Source organism: Theileria orientalis, chromosome 1 (assembly GCF_000740895.1).
Source record: "Theileria orientalis strain Shintoku DNA, chromosome 1, complete genome".
NCBI lineage: Eukaryota > Apicomplexa > Aconoidasida > Piroplasmida > Theileriidae > Theileria > Theileria orientalis.
Window position 1 is genome coordinate 924,243 of NC_025260.1, and position 12,147 is coordinate 936,389.

General features: G+C 54.7%; 3 protein-coding genes across 3 annotated transcripts; 1 reads left to right on the plus strand and 2 right to left on the minus strand.

Moving 5' to 3' along the window:
- Positions 1-65: 65 nt before the first annotated feature.
- On the minus strand, positions 66-1,958 carry TOT_010000406 (histone acetyltransferase gcn5-related; the record flags this gene model as incomplete). Its single annotated transcript, XM_009690947.1, has 1 exon — positions 66-1,958. One exon carries the CDS (start codon positions 1,956-1,958, stop codon positions 66-68), a length of 1,893 nt encoding a protein of 630 aa, XP_009689242.1.
- Positions 1,959-2,002: 44 nt separating this feature from the next.
- On the plus strand, positions 2,003-2,215 carry TOT_010000407 (hypothetical protein; the record flags this gene model as incomplete). The annotated part of the gene is made up of 1 exon (XM_009690948.1): positions 2,003-2,215. One exon carries the CDS (start codon positions 2,003-2,005, stop codon positions 2,213-2,215), a length of 213 nt encoding a protein of 70 aa, XP_009689243.1.
- Positions 2,216-2,510: 295 nt separating this feature from the next.
- On the minus strand, positions 2,511-11,690 carry TOT_010000408 (uncharacterized protein; the record flags this gene model as incomplete). The annotated part of the gene is made up of 1 exon (XM_009690949.1): positions 2,511-11,690. The coding sequence occupies one exon, from the start codon at positions 11,688-11,690 to the stop codon at positions 2,511-2,513; it is 9,180 nt and encodes a 3,059-aa protein (XP_009689244.1).
- Between the last annotated feature and the right edge of the window lie 457 nt (positions 11,691-12,147).

Sequence of the window (12,147 nt, forward strand, 5' to 3'; positions counted from 1 at the left end):
CACAAACACAAATGTGGACTCGCAAACAGATATGCTGATATAAATGTGTATAAAATGATTAATTGTCATTCTTGTATGTTTTCGTACTGGGGCCATATAAACGCCTGGAGCTCGTTCGCGTACTTGTAGTAAATGGTGTGGGAAGTGTTGTAGAGCCTGCAGTTGTCAAACATCCGCTTTAACTCCTCGCCAAACTGCTCCTTGGTCTTGTACTCGCCCAACTTAGCCTTACGCTTCATCGTGGAAATGTCGGTAGGGTGCGTTATGATCTCGTAGTAGTCGGGAGCCTCGCTCTGCTTCACGGGCTTCCGGAAGGGCCAGACGCTCTGCTGCTTGTTGAGCGTGTTCAGAAGGTCCAGAATGGCAGCCTTCAAAGACTTCTTCTGGCCGTCAGGCTCAGCAGAGGCAGGGTCGGACTTGCTGGGCGCGGGCTGACTAGTCCAGCCGGCCTCAACCAGGCCCGGGATTTCGGCCGGGTTCAGAGTCGCGTTCGGGTCCTTGGCGAAGACGTCCATGCCGTTGTAGACCTTCAGCGGCTTTATCGCCTCTATGCACTTCACGACGATCGCCTTCTGCTGGCTGAGCATGTCGCTGAGCCTCAAGTAGTTAATGTTTGGCGATATGTAGCACTCCATGAGCGTGCCGCCGTCGTAGTCCTTGATGTAGCCGAACCAGCGCTCGCGCGGCATCGTGATCTTGAGCGAGAAGCCCTGCTTCCTGAAGTAGCCGATCGCGAAGTTGTCCGCGTAGGTCAGAAAGTACTCGATGTTGCTCTTCTTCACGTGCTCCTTCAGGTGGTTCATGATCCTCGTGCCGTAGCCCTTGATCTGCTCCGTCGATTTCACGGCCAGAAAGGCGATCTCCGCGAACCGCTGCTCGAAGTAGGGCCTGAAGCAGATGCCGCCGATCACCTCGCCCTTCTTCAGGAGGCAGAAGGTGTAGTGGTTCCTGTCGAAGACGAGGCGCACGATGTACTCCCGGGGCATCTTGGGCAGCTGCCTCGAGAATATGTTCTTGACAGTGATCAGCTTTATCATGTGGCCTGGCTCGCGGTCGTTGGTTATGCACTCGAAGGTGATGATCCCCAAGTCCTCCTCCTTAGCGCCCCCCGCGTCCCTGTGGAGGAAGCCGAGGCCGGTCTCCGAGGGCAGGAGCGACTGGATTTGGTAACCCTTCGCGCTGCTCATCGTGCCCACCGTCACCGCCTGCTCGTCCGTGAACCCGCACTGCTTACAGAGAAGGGATATGAACAGGTCCGGGTGCAGCTTGAACGCCGTCTTCTCCAGCTCCTGCCTTATGCGATCCGCGTTTAGCACCAGCACCGACCTGAGGAAATCGGCCGAAAAGTAGTCGCACAGCTTCACTCCCGTCGGCATGTGCTTCCTGAGGTAGTTTTTCCAGCTCGTGTACGTCTTTTCGTAGTCCTTTCCGGCGAACGCGTCCGCGTCCTGCGACTTAAGCCACTCCTGGAGGTGGTCGTTGGTGAATTTCTGTCTGGCTGACGGCGTCAGCAGCTGCTGGTAGCTTATTATTGCGCACAGCGTGGCTACGAGCGACTCCAGGTCCTCCGGGCCTGACTTGCTCAGGATGGATCTGATCTCGAGCAGATCCTTTCTTCTCGACTCCGGAACTCGCTCGAACGAGGACGTGAATATTTTGGAAACGTCATTTCCGTTTAAAATACAGTGAGAATTTGTTTCCGCGGCTCTGGAGGCCCCTTTGGGCTCTAGCGTGGGCTGGAAGGGGTCGGGACGCCTCTTGCAGTCCAAAACGTACAGGTTTACTATTTCGCGCACATATGATGTTATCGACTCGTTTTTAGAGCTCAGATCTGGAGTTGGGCCGGCCGGAGCCCTGGGTACGCCCCTGGCGTCGGACGTTGATTGTGGCGTGGACGGCCCGGCTGATGAATGGGACTCATCAGTTCCAAAATTCTGGTGATTTAATTTAGTTTTCATACAGTTAAATTTTAAAAATAGAATTCACTTCGGAGCGTTCCATTATGGAGCTGGTGGTGAAATTATCTGGGCATCAACACCACCAACTGGAAGGTGCCCGTTGCAGTACAAATCTCGTTTTTCATTCCTCAACGTTGTGTTCCACCTCTCTATATTGGTTCATTTTATATTTTTCTACTCCACACGACTGTTTGTGGCTCTTTGCTGCCTTTTTGCCTGCGACACACTTCGTAGGACAGTGCAGTCGTTCTATGTAATCGGACCATGTGTATATATGCCGTACATTAATTTATGATATTTAATAGATTATAACATGTTTTAGTGTTTGTGTTTATAGTATACACTCAGTGGCTATTTAAATTTTGTGATTACGTTGTCGCGTCACCGAGTGCCGTGTGTACTATGCTGTGGCTGTGTGAATATGTGGCGCCCATACGTCTATATATTAGCTGCGTACGTGAACCCCGTCTATATATTAGCTGCGTACGTAAACCCCGTCTATATAGTGGCTGCGCACGTAAACCCTGTAGTGGGTGGCAAGAATTTAGCAAATTACTGAAACCTCTTGGATGTTTTGTATATTTGGTTGATTATGATCGGCTTGTTCTGGTCGTACTTGGGGACCACGTCAGTCATCTCCTTCTCTATTGATTCGCAGAGGACCTCGCGCACGTTCTTCTCGTCCCACTGGTGGCTCCGCGTCCTCACCAGCTTAATCGGCTTCGTGTACTCGTAGGGTAGCGAGAGCGCGTGGTCGATTCTGCACTTGATGTGCTCCGAGCACGCCTGCCCTGCCAGAACCAGGAACGGCTTAAAGTCGTTCATGTGCTCCAGTTCCGGGTCGTCCCCCTCCTCGTCGCTCTCCTGCTTTCCTTGGGACTTTGCGGATTCCTTCGAAGCCGCCTTGTCGCCCCGTGCCTTCGACTCGCTCTTCTTCTCGCTCGGCCTTTTAATTGGGTTCAGGTCGTTGATGAACATCCACTGGTAGACTAGGAACTCGTTCAGCTTCAGCGCGCACGCCATGTCAACGATTTTAATCGCCTCGATCAGCAGCGCGGTTCTGTTTTCCGCCGGGCACTCCTCGTTTTCCATGATCTTGATGTACTCCTTTTCGCTCATCTTAGTGCTGAACCTGCTCGAGGACTTGAGGCTTGTTCTGCTCGTGCTGTTTTTGCTTATGCGCCCCGTCGACTTGTCACTCAGCCTGCTCATGTCGTTTTTCAGCGAGCGCGTGTTCAAACAAATCGAGTCTTCATTCTGGTCGCTGTGCGCCATGAGGCACCTGCTGGCACCCGTGTCGTTTTCGTTATTGTTAGCGTTTTCGTTAATGCTAGAGCTAGTGTTATTGCTAGAGCTAGTGTTAACGTTATCGTTTTGGCTAGAGCTAGTGTTAGCGTTATTGCTAGAGCTAGTGTTGGCGTTATTTCTAGTGTTATCGTTTTGGCTAGCGTTTTCTTGAGCGTTTTGGCTAGAGCTAGTGTTAACGTTATCGTTTTGGCTAACGTTATTGTTATTGCTAGAGCTAGTGTTAACGTTATTGCTATTGCTAGCGTTTTCTTGAGCGTTTTGGCTATTGTTAGCGTTATTGCTAGCGTGATAGTCTCCGTCGCGGGGCGAGGCTGTGTGGGCAGCACCTCCAGCGTTAGCAGGAACCTGCGCGTAGTCGCGCGGCGACAAACCGCTCCCGTCGGCCGCAGACTCGCGGCCCTCCCTGCCCGCATGGTCGACCGTGGTCCTGAAGACCTTGATCAGCTCAGACAGCAGCACTGGCCAGAGCACCGTGAGCTCCTCCTGGGACGTCTTCACCAGGAGCACGCGCATCACGAAGAGGCACTTCGAGCGGAGCGTGTCGTTCTTGAGCGACCTGGTGGTCTCCGCGAGGCGCTCGATGATGTTCGAGATGTTGTCCGTGAAGACGTCGTTCTCGCAGGCGTAGAGCACGAAGGCCAGCCGCTTCAGGTAGCGCACGCGCGTGATCAGGCTCGCGGACTTGTTCGAGAAGACGTTCAGGTGCGGCGGGTTCGTGTACAGGTCCAGGCGCGCCATCGTGTCCGCGACGCCCTTGAAGTCCTCAGTGGCCATGCGCCTGAAGACGTGCGCGAGCTCGCGCAGTCCGAACTGGTCCGTCCTGAAGAACTCGGAGGAGTTGATGAACTCGAGCAGGTTCTTCTTGATGTTGAGCAGCGGCACCTGGTAGAGCTTGTAGGGGAAGTAGCGGATGAGCAGGAGCGTGAAGTACCTCTGCTGCTGGTGCTGCCTCGTGACCAGCAGCGGCAGGATGTAAGAGGTGAGGCTCTTGTGGAAGGTCTGGTAGAAGACGTTCGTGATCGGCGTCCTCCTGTTCAGCTGCAGCACGTCGTAGTTCAGATATATGAGCAGCGAGAGCGCGTTCACTGAGACGACGCGGTTCGGCGTCATCACGCCCTCTATGCCCCGCAGCAGCTCGCTTCCCAGGAGGCTCTGGCTCCTGCTCGTCACGAGGCTGCTCGTGTTCGTGGTGGTGGTCGTGGGCTTATTCGGCGTCGAGTACTCGTCGTCCGTCACGATGTGGGCGTTGCTTTGCGAGTTTTGGTGTCCCGTGGCCTGGGGGTCGTTTTGGCGGTCGGCGGTATAACGGGCTGCGAATTTCTGGAGTTCCGTGGTCGCTGAATCGGCTTGCCCGTCGGCGCTGTTGATGCTGGCAGTAGCGCCCAGGTTACCCCTGTTAACGTTACCTGTATTAGCGGTGCCCGTGTTAGCGGCGCCCCTGTTAACGTTACCCGTATTGCCGCTAGCGCCTAGGTTACCCGAATCAACAACGCCTAGGTTGCCCGTGTTTACGGTACCCGTATCAATAACGCCTAGGTTAACACTAGTGCCTAAATCACCCGGTAAGGAAACACACTCTGACAAAACGCTCAGACGCGACTCAAGCGCGTCCGCGGCCGGCGACCTCGCGGCCTTCGAGGGCGGCGATAAGCGGGGCGTCGCGAGCTCCGAGCATGGCGAGATCGGGGGCGTCTCCGTGAAGCACGAGCTCCCGAAGTAGTGCGCAGAGTTCATCAGCTGCACCACCAGCGGCACCGGCGGGCGCGTGTCGTAGTCCTTGTGGGCCAGCCAGTTGCAGACCTTCGGCGCGTAGAGACCGCACGCCTGGTATATCACCACCATCAGCAGGTCGCTGAAGAGCCGGCGGCCGATGTTCGTGAGCACCTTCGCGTAGTTGCAGGCCGTCGCCTTCTCGTAGCGCACCACTGAGCAGAAGAGCCAGAGGAAGACGCTCGGCTGCTTCGGGAAGTGGAGCACGAGGTTGATCCAGCGCTGCAGCTCCAGGTACGTCTGCTCCACGTCCGAGCGCTTCGCCATCTCCGATACGAGGACCGTGTACAGGAACTCCGACACTGAGACCTCGCGCACGTGCGTGTTCAGGATCTGGTAGCCCGGCGCGTGCCTGTACTCTGATGACTTGCAGAACGTCTCCATCATGTCCAGCGTGAGTGAGAGCACCGAGGTCGTGGTCACCTGCGGGATGTTGTTGAGGAGCATAAGCAGGCAGTGCTTCGTCTGTACGCGCCTGCTTATCTGCCGCTGCTTCGGGCAGTTCTCCAGGTTTGACGCGCTCAGGTCCACGTAGGGGATGTTGTAGTTCGCGTGTTCGCAGTTCGACCTGTCCCAGATGTATATGCAGGCCTTGATGAAGTGGTAGGGCAGCTTAAGGTACAGGAGTCTGAATAGCCTTATCACCTGGTTCGTTATGTTCTCGAGCGAGACCTTCAGCGACAGGTTCGCCTCTGAGCAGACCAGCTTATTCCTCGAGGAGTATGCGTAGCTCCTTTCGTAGATGTAGGCGCTCGACTGGTTCATCGCGTTCAGGTCCATTGCGTCGAAGCCCTGATTCGAGCCCATGAATCTAAAGTTGCTTCTGTAGCCCATCGAGGCCGGGCAGTGCCTGTGGCTCTTGTGACGCGATTTCCCCGTGGCGTCGTGGTGTCCAAAGGCGCCTTGTGTCTGCGCTTCTCCTTCGGCTGCGCTGCCGAGTCCTTGGCGGAGCCCGAACGGGTCCATGGGTCCGTCGAAAAAGCTACTGCTCGCGCTCGCGGAGCCCGTGAAGGAGCCGATGTCTGCGATGTCTCCTTCGGGTCCATCGGGTCCATCGGGTCCATTGGGTCCATCGGCTCCGTGGTCGAAGGTGCTGCTTGCGCTGCTGTAGCTGTGTCTGAGTTCTTCCGGGGCTCCCTGCGGGTACGTCGCGCTCAGCTGCGTCTCTCTGGCCCAGAGCACCGACTTAACGCACGAGTCCACGATGCTCGTGATGTCGAAGTGCGGGAGGTTACTCGTGTCCGCCGTCGTCTTCCTCTTACTTCTGGAGCCGAACATCGTGCGTCCTCCGTCGCTCTTAGGGCCGAACTGCTTCGTCCCGTTCATCTCCCTCGTCATCACGATCTCTCGGTTGATAGAGAGCTGCTTCATCTTCCTCGACTGCGCCGTCGTCGCCTCCGTCGCGTAGTCGTCGCTCAGGTGACTGAACATGAAGTAGAGTGCGCGCAGGTAGTAGAAGAGCCCCGTCGTCCCGATCTTATCTGTGTACGTGAGCACGTGTGACGAGAACTCTGTCATGAAGTTCGAGGCGTACTTCAGGCCCTCGGCTCCGCTCATGAACTTGAGGCTGTAGAGCGAGAAGTCGATGTACGACTGCAGCAGGTGCAGGCACTTCGACTTTGCCGAGTTCGCTATGCATATCTCAATGATTTTGGGGAAGTAGGTTATTTCGTGCAGGTTCGTCATCCTGTGGATTTGCAGCTTTTTCAGTTCGCCCATGTTGATGATGTACATTGGCGTCAGCTGCGAGAGCGCCGTGTCCGGGTCCCTCGTGTAGCTCAGGTTTTCTATTCCCTGCGTCACGTACGTGGTCGCCGCCGTCTTGTCGAAGAACGCGTCGCTCGTGAGCGAGTTCGTCTGCTTGTCGTCCTCCGCCGTCAGGCAGCTCAGTATGTTCGCCGTGCCCGTGATAACGCTCATGCTCGTCGCGAGCATGTTCGGCGTGATCTGCAGCTTCGACGACGGAGACTCGCCTGCTCGCGCCGACATGGGCTCGTTCTTGCTCGCCCACATGCTCAGCAGTGTCCTCGAGAGCTCTATCAGCGAGGACGCTGGCGCGCTAGGCCCCGTCGTCTCCTGGCTGCACCTGTCCATCACCACCTTCAACAGGTATATCATCTGCGTCTGTATTATGTGCTCCTGCTTCAGGTGGAAGTGGTAGAGCAGGAGCAGCAGGTACTTTGCGACCATGCAGGAGACTTCTCTCGCGCTGTTTGCCGGCTGCAGCGACGATATGAACGACTTCATGAAGTCGATTGCTGTGCAGCGCAGCAGCATTGCTCTGTCCTCCATCGACAGGTCCACCATGCTGTTCGACCTGTTGAACAGGCTCAGGATGTTCGTCTGCTTCCGCGTCGAGCAGTTCTGGTCGTCGAGCCTGTCCAGGTACCTCTGGTATTCCAGCAGGTCGTCGATCCTTTCCACTCGCAGCAGCCTTTCCAGGTCCGCGTCGATGCATATGTACTTCAGCGTTATCACTATGACCAGGTCCAGGTAGTTGTATATTGACGCGTCCGTGTACGAGCTGTTCGAGGCGTCGAGCAGCCTCGGGAATATCGAGGCCTTCTGCGCTCTGTTCTGGTGCTCGTAGGTCTCATCCGCGTCTCCTCCGTACAGACTCGACTCCCTGCGTTCATGGTGTGACGAGAGCAAGGGCGTGTGCGGGGCCGATTTCGACGCTTCGACTCCCCATCTTCTCGCCGACTGCCTGCTCGACTCCGTCCCTGTATCGATGCTCGATCCTTCGAACGACTGTGTTCCCAACTCCCTTGGTACGGAGACTGTGCGTTCTTTGGGTGCCTCCTCGAACGACCCTTTTCCCAGGTGCGGCGTCAGCCTGCCCTGTTCAAACGAGAACGTTGCCCCTGTTTTCCCCATTCCTGCGATTGTGCTTAGTTGAGAGTTGTTTGCCCTCTGCGAGGGCGGCGTGACACTCGCGTGGGACGTTGGCGACACTACTCTGCTATCTCCCCGGTTCACGTTTGGCCCATGCACCGAGTCAATGCTCGCGTGGTCCCGCATGCCAGGGCTCTTCCCTCCTTCCACCGACGCGTCTACCGGCACACTTCTTGAGCGCCTGCTCTCCGTGTCCGACGTTTCCAGCACTGACGAATTCAGCGTGATCGCCCTTGCTCCGAAGGTGTGGTCCAGCAGGTGGTTCACCAGCGTCGGGTTTGCGTCCTCTCCTCCTACGCTTTCGCTGTGCGCCTGGTCATACGCCTGCGTCCTCGTGGCTGACGTCAGCAGCGTTCCTTCTTCTGTCACCACCATCGTCGTCGACAGCTCGTTGAACAGCTCATCTCCCTGTATTAGCTTCAGCAGTGCTATTGGCGCCTGTCTTCTGTTCATCAGGTCTAGGATCGCCTGCCCTTCTCTTCCCACTATCGATGATAGGTGCCTGAACTTTCGCACCAACTCCGTCATGTTCGTTTTATCTTCGCCTTCGCTGTCAAATGAGTCTTGACCGGTCGAGTGGGTGTCTGTGCTCTGCGTTCTGTCCTTACTGTTCGCGTCACTGCTTTTGTGCGCGCCAACTCGCCTCACATTGCTTCTTTCCTTGAGCTGCGACTTCTGGCTCTTCAGCAACTTCGATATCATGTTCGCCTTGAGGTGTGTGTGTCCGTTGCGCTCCCTGTTTGGTGATCTATTTGGGGTGTTGTAGTCATGGTTTGGCGATCTATTTGACGTGTTGTAGTCCATGTTTGGGGATCTATTTGACGTGTTGTAGTCCATGTTTGGTGATGTGGCTGGGGTGTTGTGATTCTGGTTTGGTGATCCAGGTAGGACATCGTACTCAGTTCCCTCAGTGATGCTCTCGTCCATCTTACTCGTCGTGATCAAAAAGTGCAGGATCGGGTCTATCAGCTTCGGGAGCATGTATATCGACTCCGAGAGGAAGGCTCGCGCGTAGTAGTGCACCTTCGGGTCCGAGTCCTCCACTGCGTCCAGTATGTGGCCCACTGCGTCCGAGAAGAACACCTTGTCCGGCGCGTGCGTGTGCAGGTGTCTGAACAGCACTCCGAACCTCAGTATTGCGTTGATCTTCTGCCCTATCTCCGTGCTCGTCAGGTCCCTGACGATTATCCTCTCAGCCTCCCCTGAGGCCTGAGGCAGCGACTTCATCAGCTGCAGCACTATGTACACCACTTCCGAGTGGTACTGCGCCAGCTTATCGTCCAGGCTGCTCCACAGCTGCGTCAGTATGTTCCTCAGGTGTATCAGCGAGCTTGCGAAGAACTCCTTGACTGCGTGCCTGTGCGGTATGTCGATCACCTGTATGAACGTGCTTATTCCTCTGCAGAATATCACAGGGTCTGGCGAGAGGCAGCTTTTGAGCAGACACACTATCCACCTGTCGAGCTTGAACTCGTTCTGCAGCTTCGACTCAATCGAGGCTGCGGACGTTCTCGACGATGCATTGTTCGACCTCGCGGTCGCCATGTCGCTCTCATCCAATAGCTTCGTCTGCTTTTTGTGAGTGTGTTTACCTTCCAATGACTGGTCCGTTGTTTTCTGGTCGGACTTCTGTGTTGCTGATGCTGTTTTCTGGTCCGCCGTATGTGATGTTGGCGATGATTTATGGTCTACCAATTGCGCTGTCGTGTGTGCCGCTGTTGGAGCCTTCCGAGTGCTGGAGTTTGGTGGCGTCGAGCGCTCTGTCTTCCCCACCAGTGCTGCCGGCCCTGGAGAGAGGGCCTGGGCGGTCGCTGCCGACAGGTCCCCTTTCTCTGAGCGCACAGACTGAACCGAGTGAGCAGACTGCGGCGAGCGTGCGGAGTTTACTGAGAGCGGCGAGTGCGATGCGTGCGCGTAGTCCAGGCGGTGCGCAGAGCCCCTGTACTCCGCCACCCTTTCCGGGGACGTGTGTCCCAGGGACTCCGAGAAGCTCCGCGTTATCGGCACAGTCTGCATGTTCACCTCTATGGAGACGAAGCGCACTGCCAGGCTGTTGAGCATGTCCAGCACCGATATCTCCGTGTAGTTCAGGTCGGCCTTGCTCTCAAAGTGGTTCAGCGCGTTGATGTAGAACTCGTCCAGGTACTTTGCTATGCGCTCGTTGCACAGCTCCTGCTCGTGTACCAGCAGCTTCAGCTCCGAGGTCTCCTTCACGTAGTCGAGGTCGTTTTCGAAGTAGAAGTAGTGGTAGTCCGTGAGTATCATCTTCTCCGTCCTCGCCAGTATCGAGGCGACGTAGCTGAGCAGGTGCGAGACCACCTGCGTCATATCCCGCAGCTCCAGCTTCAGCAGCCTGTAGAGTGCGTTTTCCAGGAGCATGAAGAGCCCTGCCAGTATCGTCTCGCATGACGTGAGCGTCTTCATCTCGTCGAGGTATATTCTGCTCAGGTTCAGGATCTCGTTCCATGCGTGCACCGAGTCGTACTTTTCGTCGAGGAAGAGCTTGTTGAACTCCTCGGCGATTGAGATGAAGACGATGTTCGGCGGCGTGAGCGTCGGGTTGAATATGATTTTCGTCTCCTGGATCACCGCCTGGCGCCAGTCCGTGTCGTCGATGCCCTCGCAGACGTAGCGCAGGATCGGTATGCAGAGCACCGGCATCAGCTGGTCCGAGATCACCGCCACCTCAATGTCCGAGATCAGCGTCACGATGATCTTCAGAGGCAGCACTGCCTCGTCCGCCGTCGTGATCTCCATCTTCAGCAGCTCCTTGATCGCAGTTATGATCACGCTCTTCGAGTGTTCGTTGAAGTACTTCAGGTCTATCGACTCCACTGACTCGTTCAGGTCATTAGTGTTGAAGAGCCACTGGTAGATTCTCCTCGTGAGCGACCAGTCCTTGTTTCTCAGCAGCCTCAGGATGCTTCTGCACAGCGCCGACTTGTTCTGGTACGTGAAGAGGTCGTGGTCGAGCGGGAAGTGCTTTGACATGAAGTTCATGAGCTCGCGCAGTATGATCAACGAGTCGTCTCGCGTCGACGCCATCAGGCTCTTCAGCACCAGGTCGTTCCTGTCTGGCAGCAGCGACTCCAGTCTGTGCGCCGGCAGCTTCGGCACTCTCGGCGACAGCTTGTTCGAGATGAGGTACAGCGTCTGCAGTCTAATCTTGTTCGCCTTCTTCAGTATGAGCCAGAGTGCGCTCATGAAGTACTTTTCCGGCACGCGCTTACTTATCTTTTCCAGCAGGTTGTACACCATGTCGTACGTCTCCGACTTGTCGTCCTCCAGGCCCGGTATGATGCATATCAGCAGTCCGATAAGGCACGGTATCAGGTTCGGGCCCAGTGGAATGTAGTACTTATCTATGATGTTTAGGAACTGCGGCCTCACTGAGTACGAGCTGTATGAGAAGAATGGAAATAGTCCAGTGCTGAACAGCGCCAGGTCTCTCGACAAGCTTTCTGGCGGCGTCTTGTCCAGGATCGAGGCGTATACCTCCAGCGCCCTAGTGTGTACTCCCGTCGGCAGCTGGTGGTTCAGGCATTGCGCCAGCCTCTTGCATATGATCTCCTTGTACGGGATGCAGGGTATCGTCGAGTTGCTCAGTATCCGATTAAGCTTTATCAAACAGTTCGTCAGATCTGCCCACTCTCTCGTCTTCTCAAACTGCGTCAGGATGTTGTAGATATCTGTGTCCAGCTTCCTCAGGTCTGCCCTGTTGATCGACGTATGTGCAGATGTGCTCAAATCCTCACTCATGGTTGGAGCTTATTTATCAATTATTAGTAGAGATGACTTTTAAAATTACAGGCCGATTAACTTTCGTAAATCTCCTATGCCTTTCCAGAATAATAATTATCTTTATATAAATTCATGTCCTACTAACATATTTAAAATAAAAGAGCTTTTGAGCTGTAAACTAAAATTCATTCCAAAGACACTCTAAACATATGATACACTAATTGTAATTGAGTCATATAACCTGAATGGTTAGATCATGAAATAATCTTTTATTTGTATGGCTAATAGAATCAAGTTGAAATTATCAAAGATTGAATCCAATCTACTGAATACCATATACAATCACGATGTACAAATAAACAACAAAACTAATATACAAAACAAATGAGAAATGTAAAATATAAGCTACACATCTTCTTGAATTAAATTATGAGGTTGGTACACCAAATTTCAACCATTTTTAAATTTTTTGCTC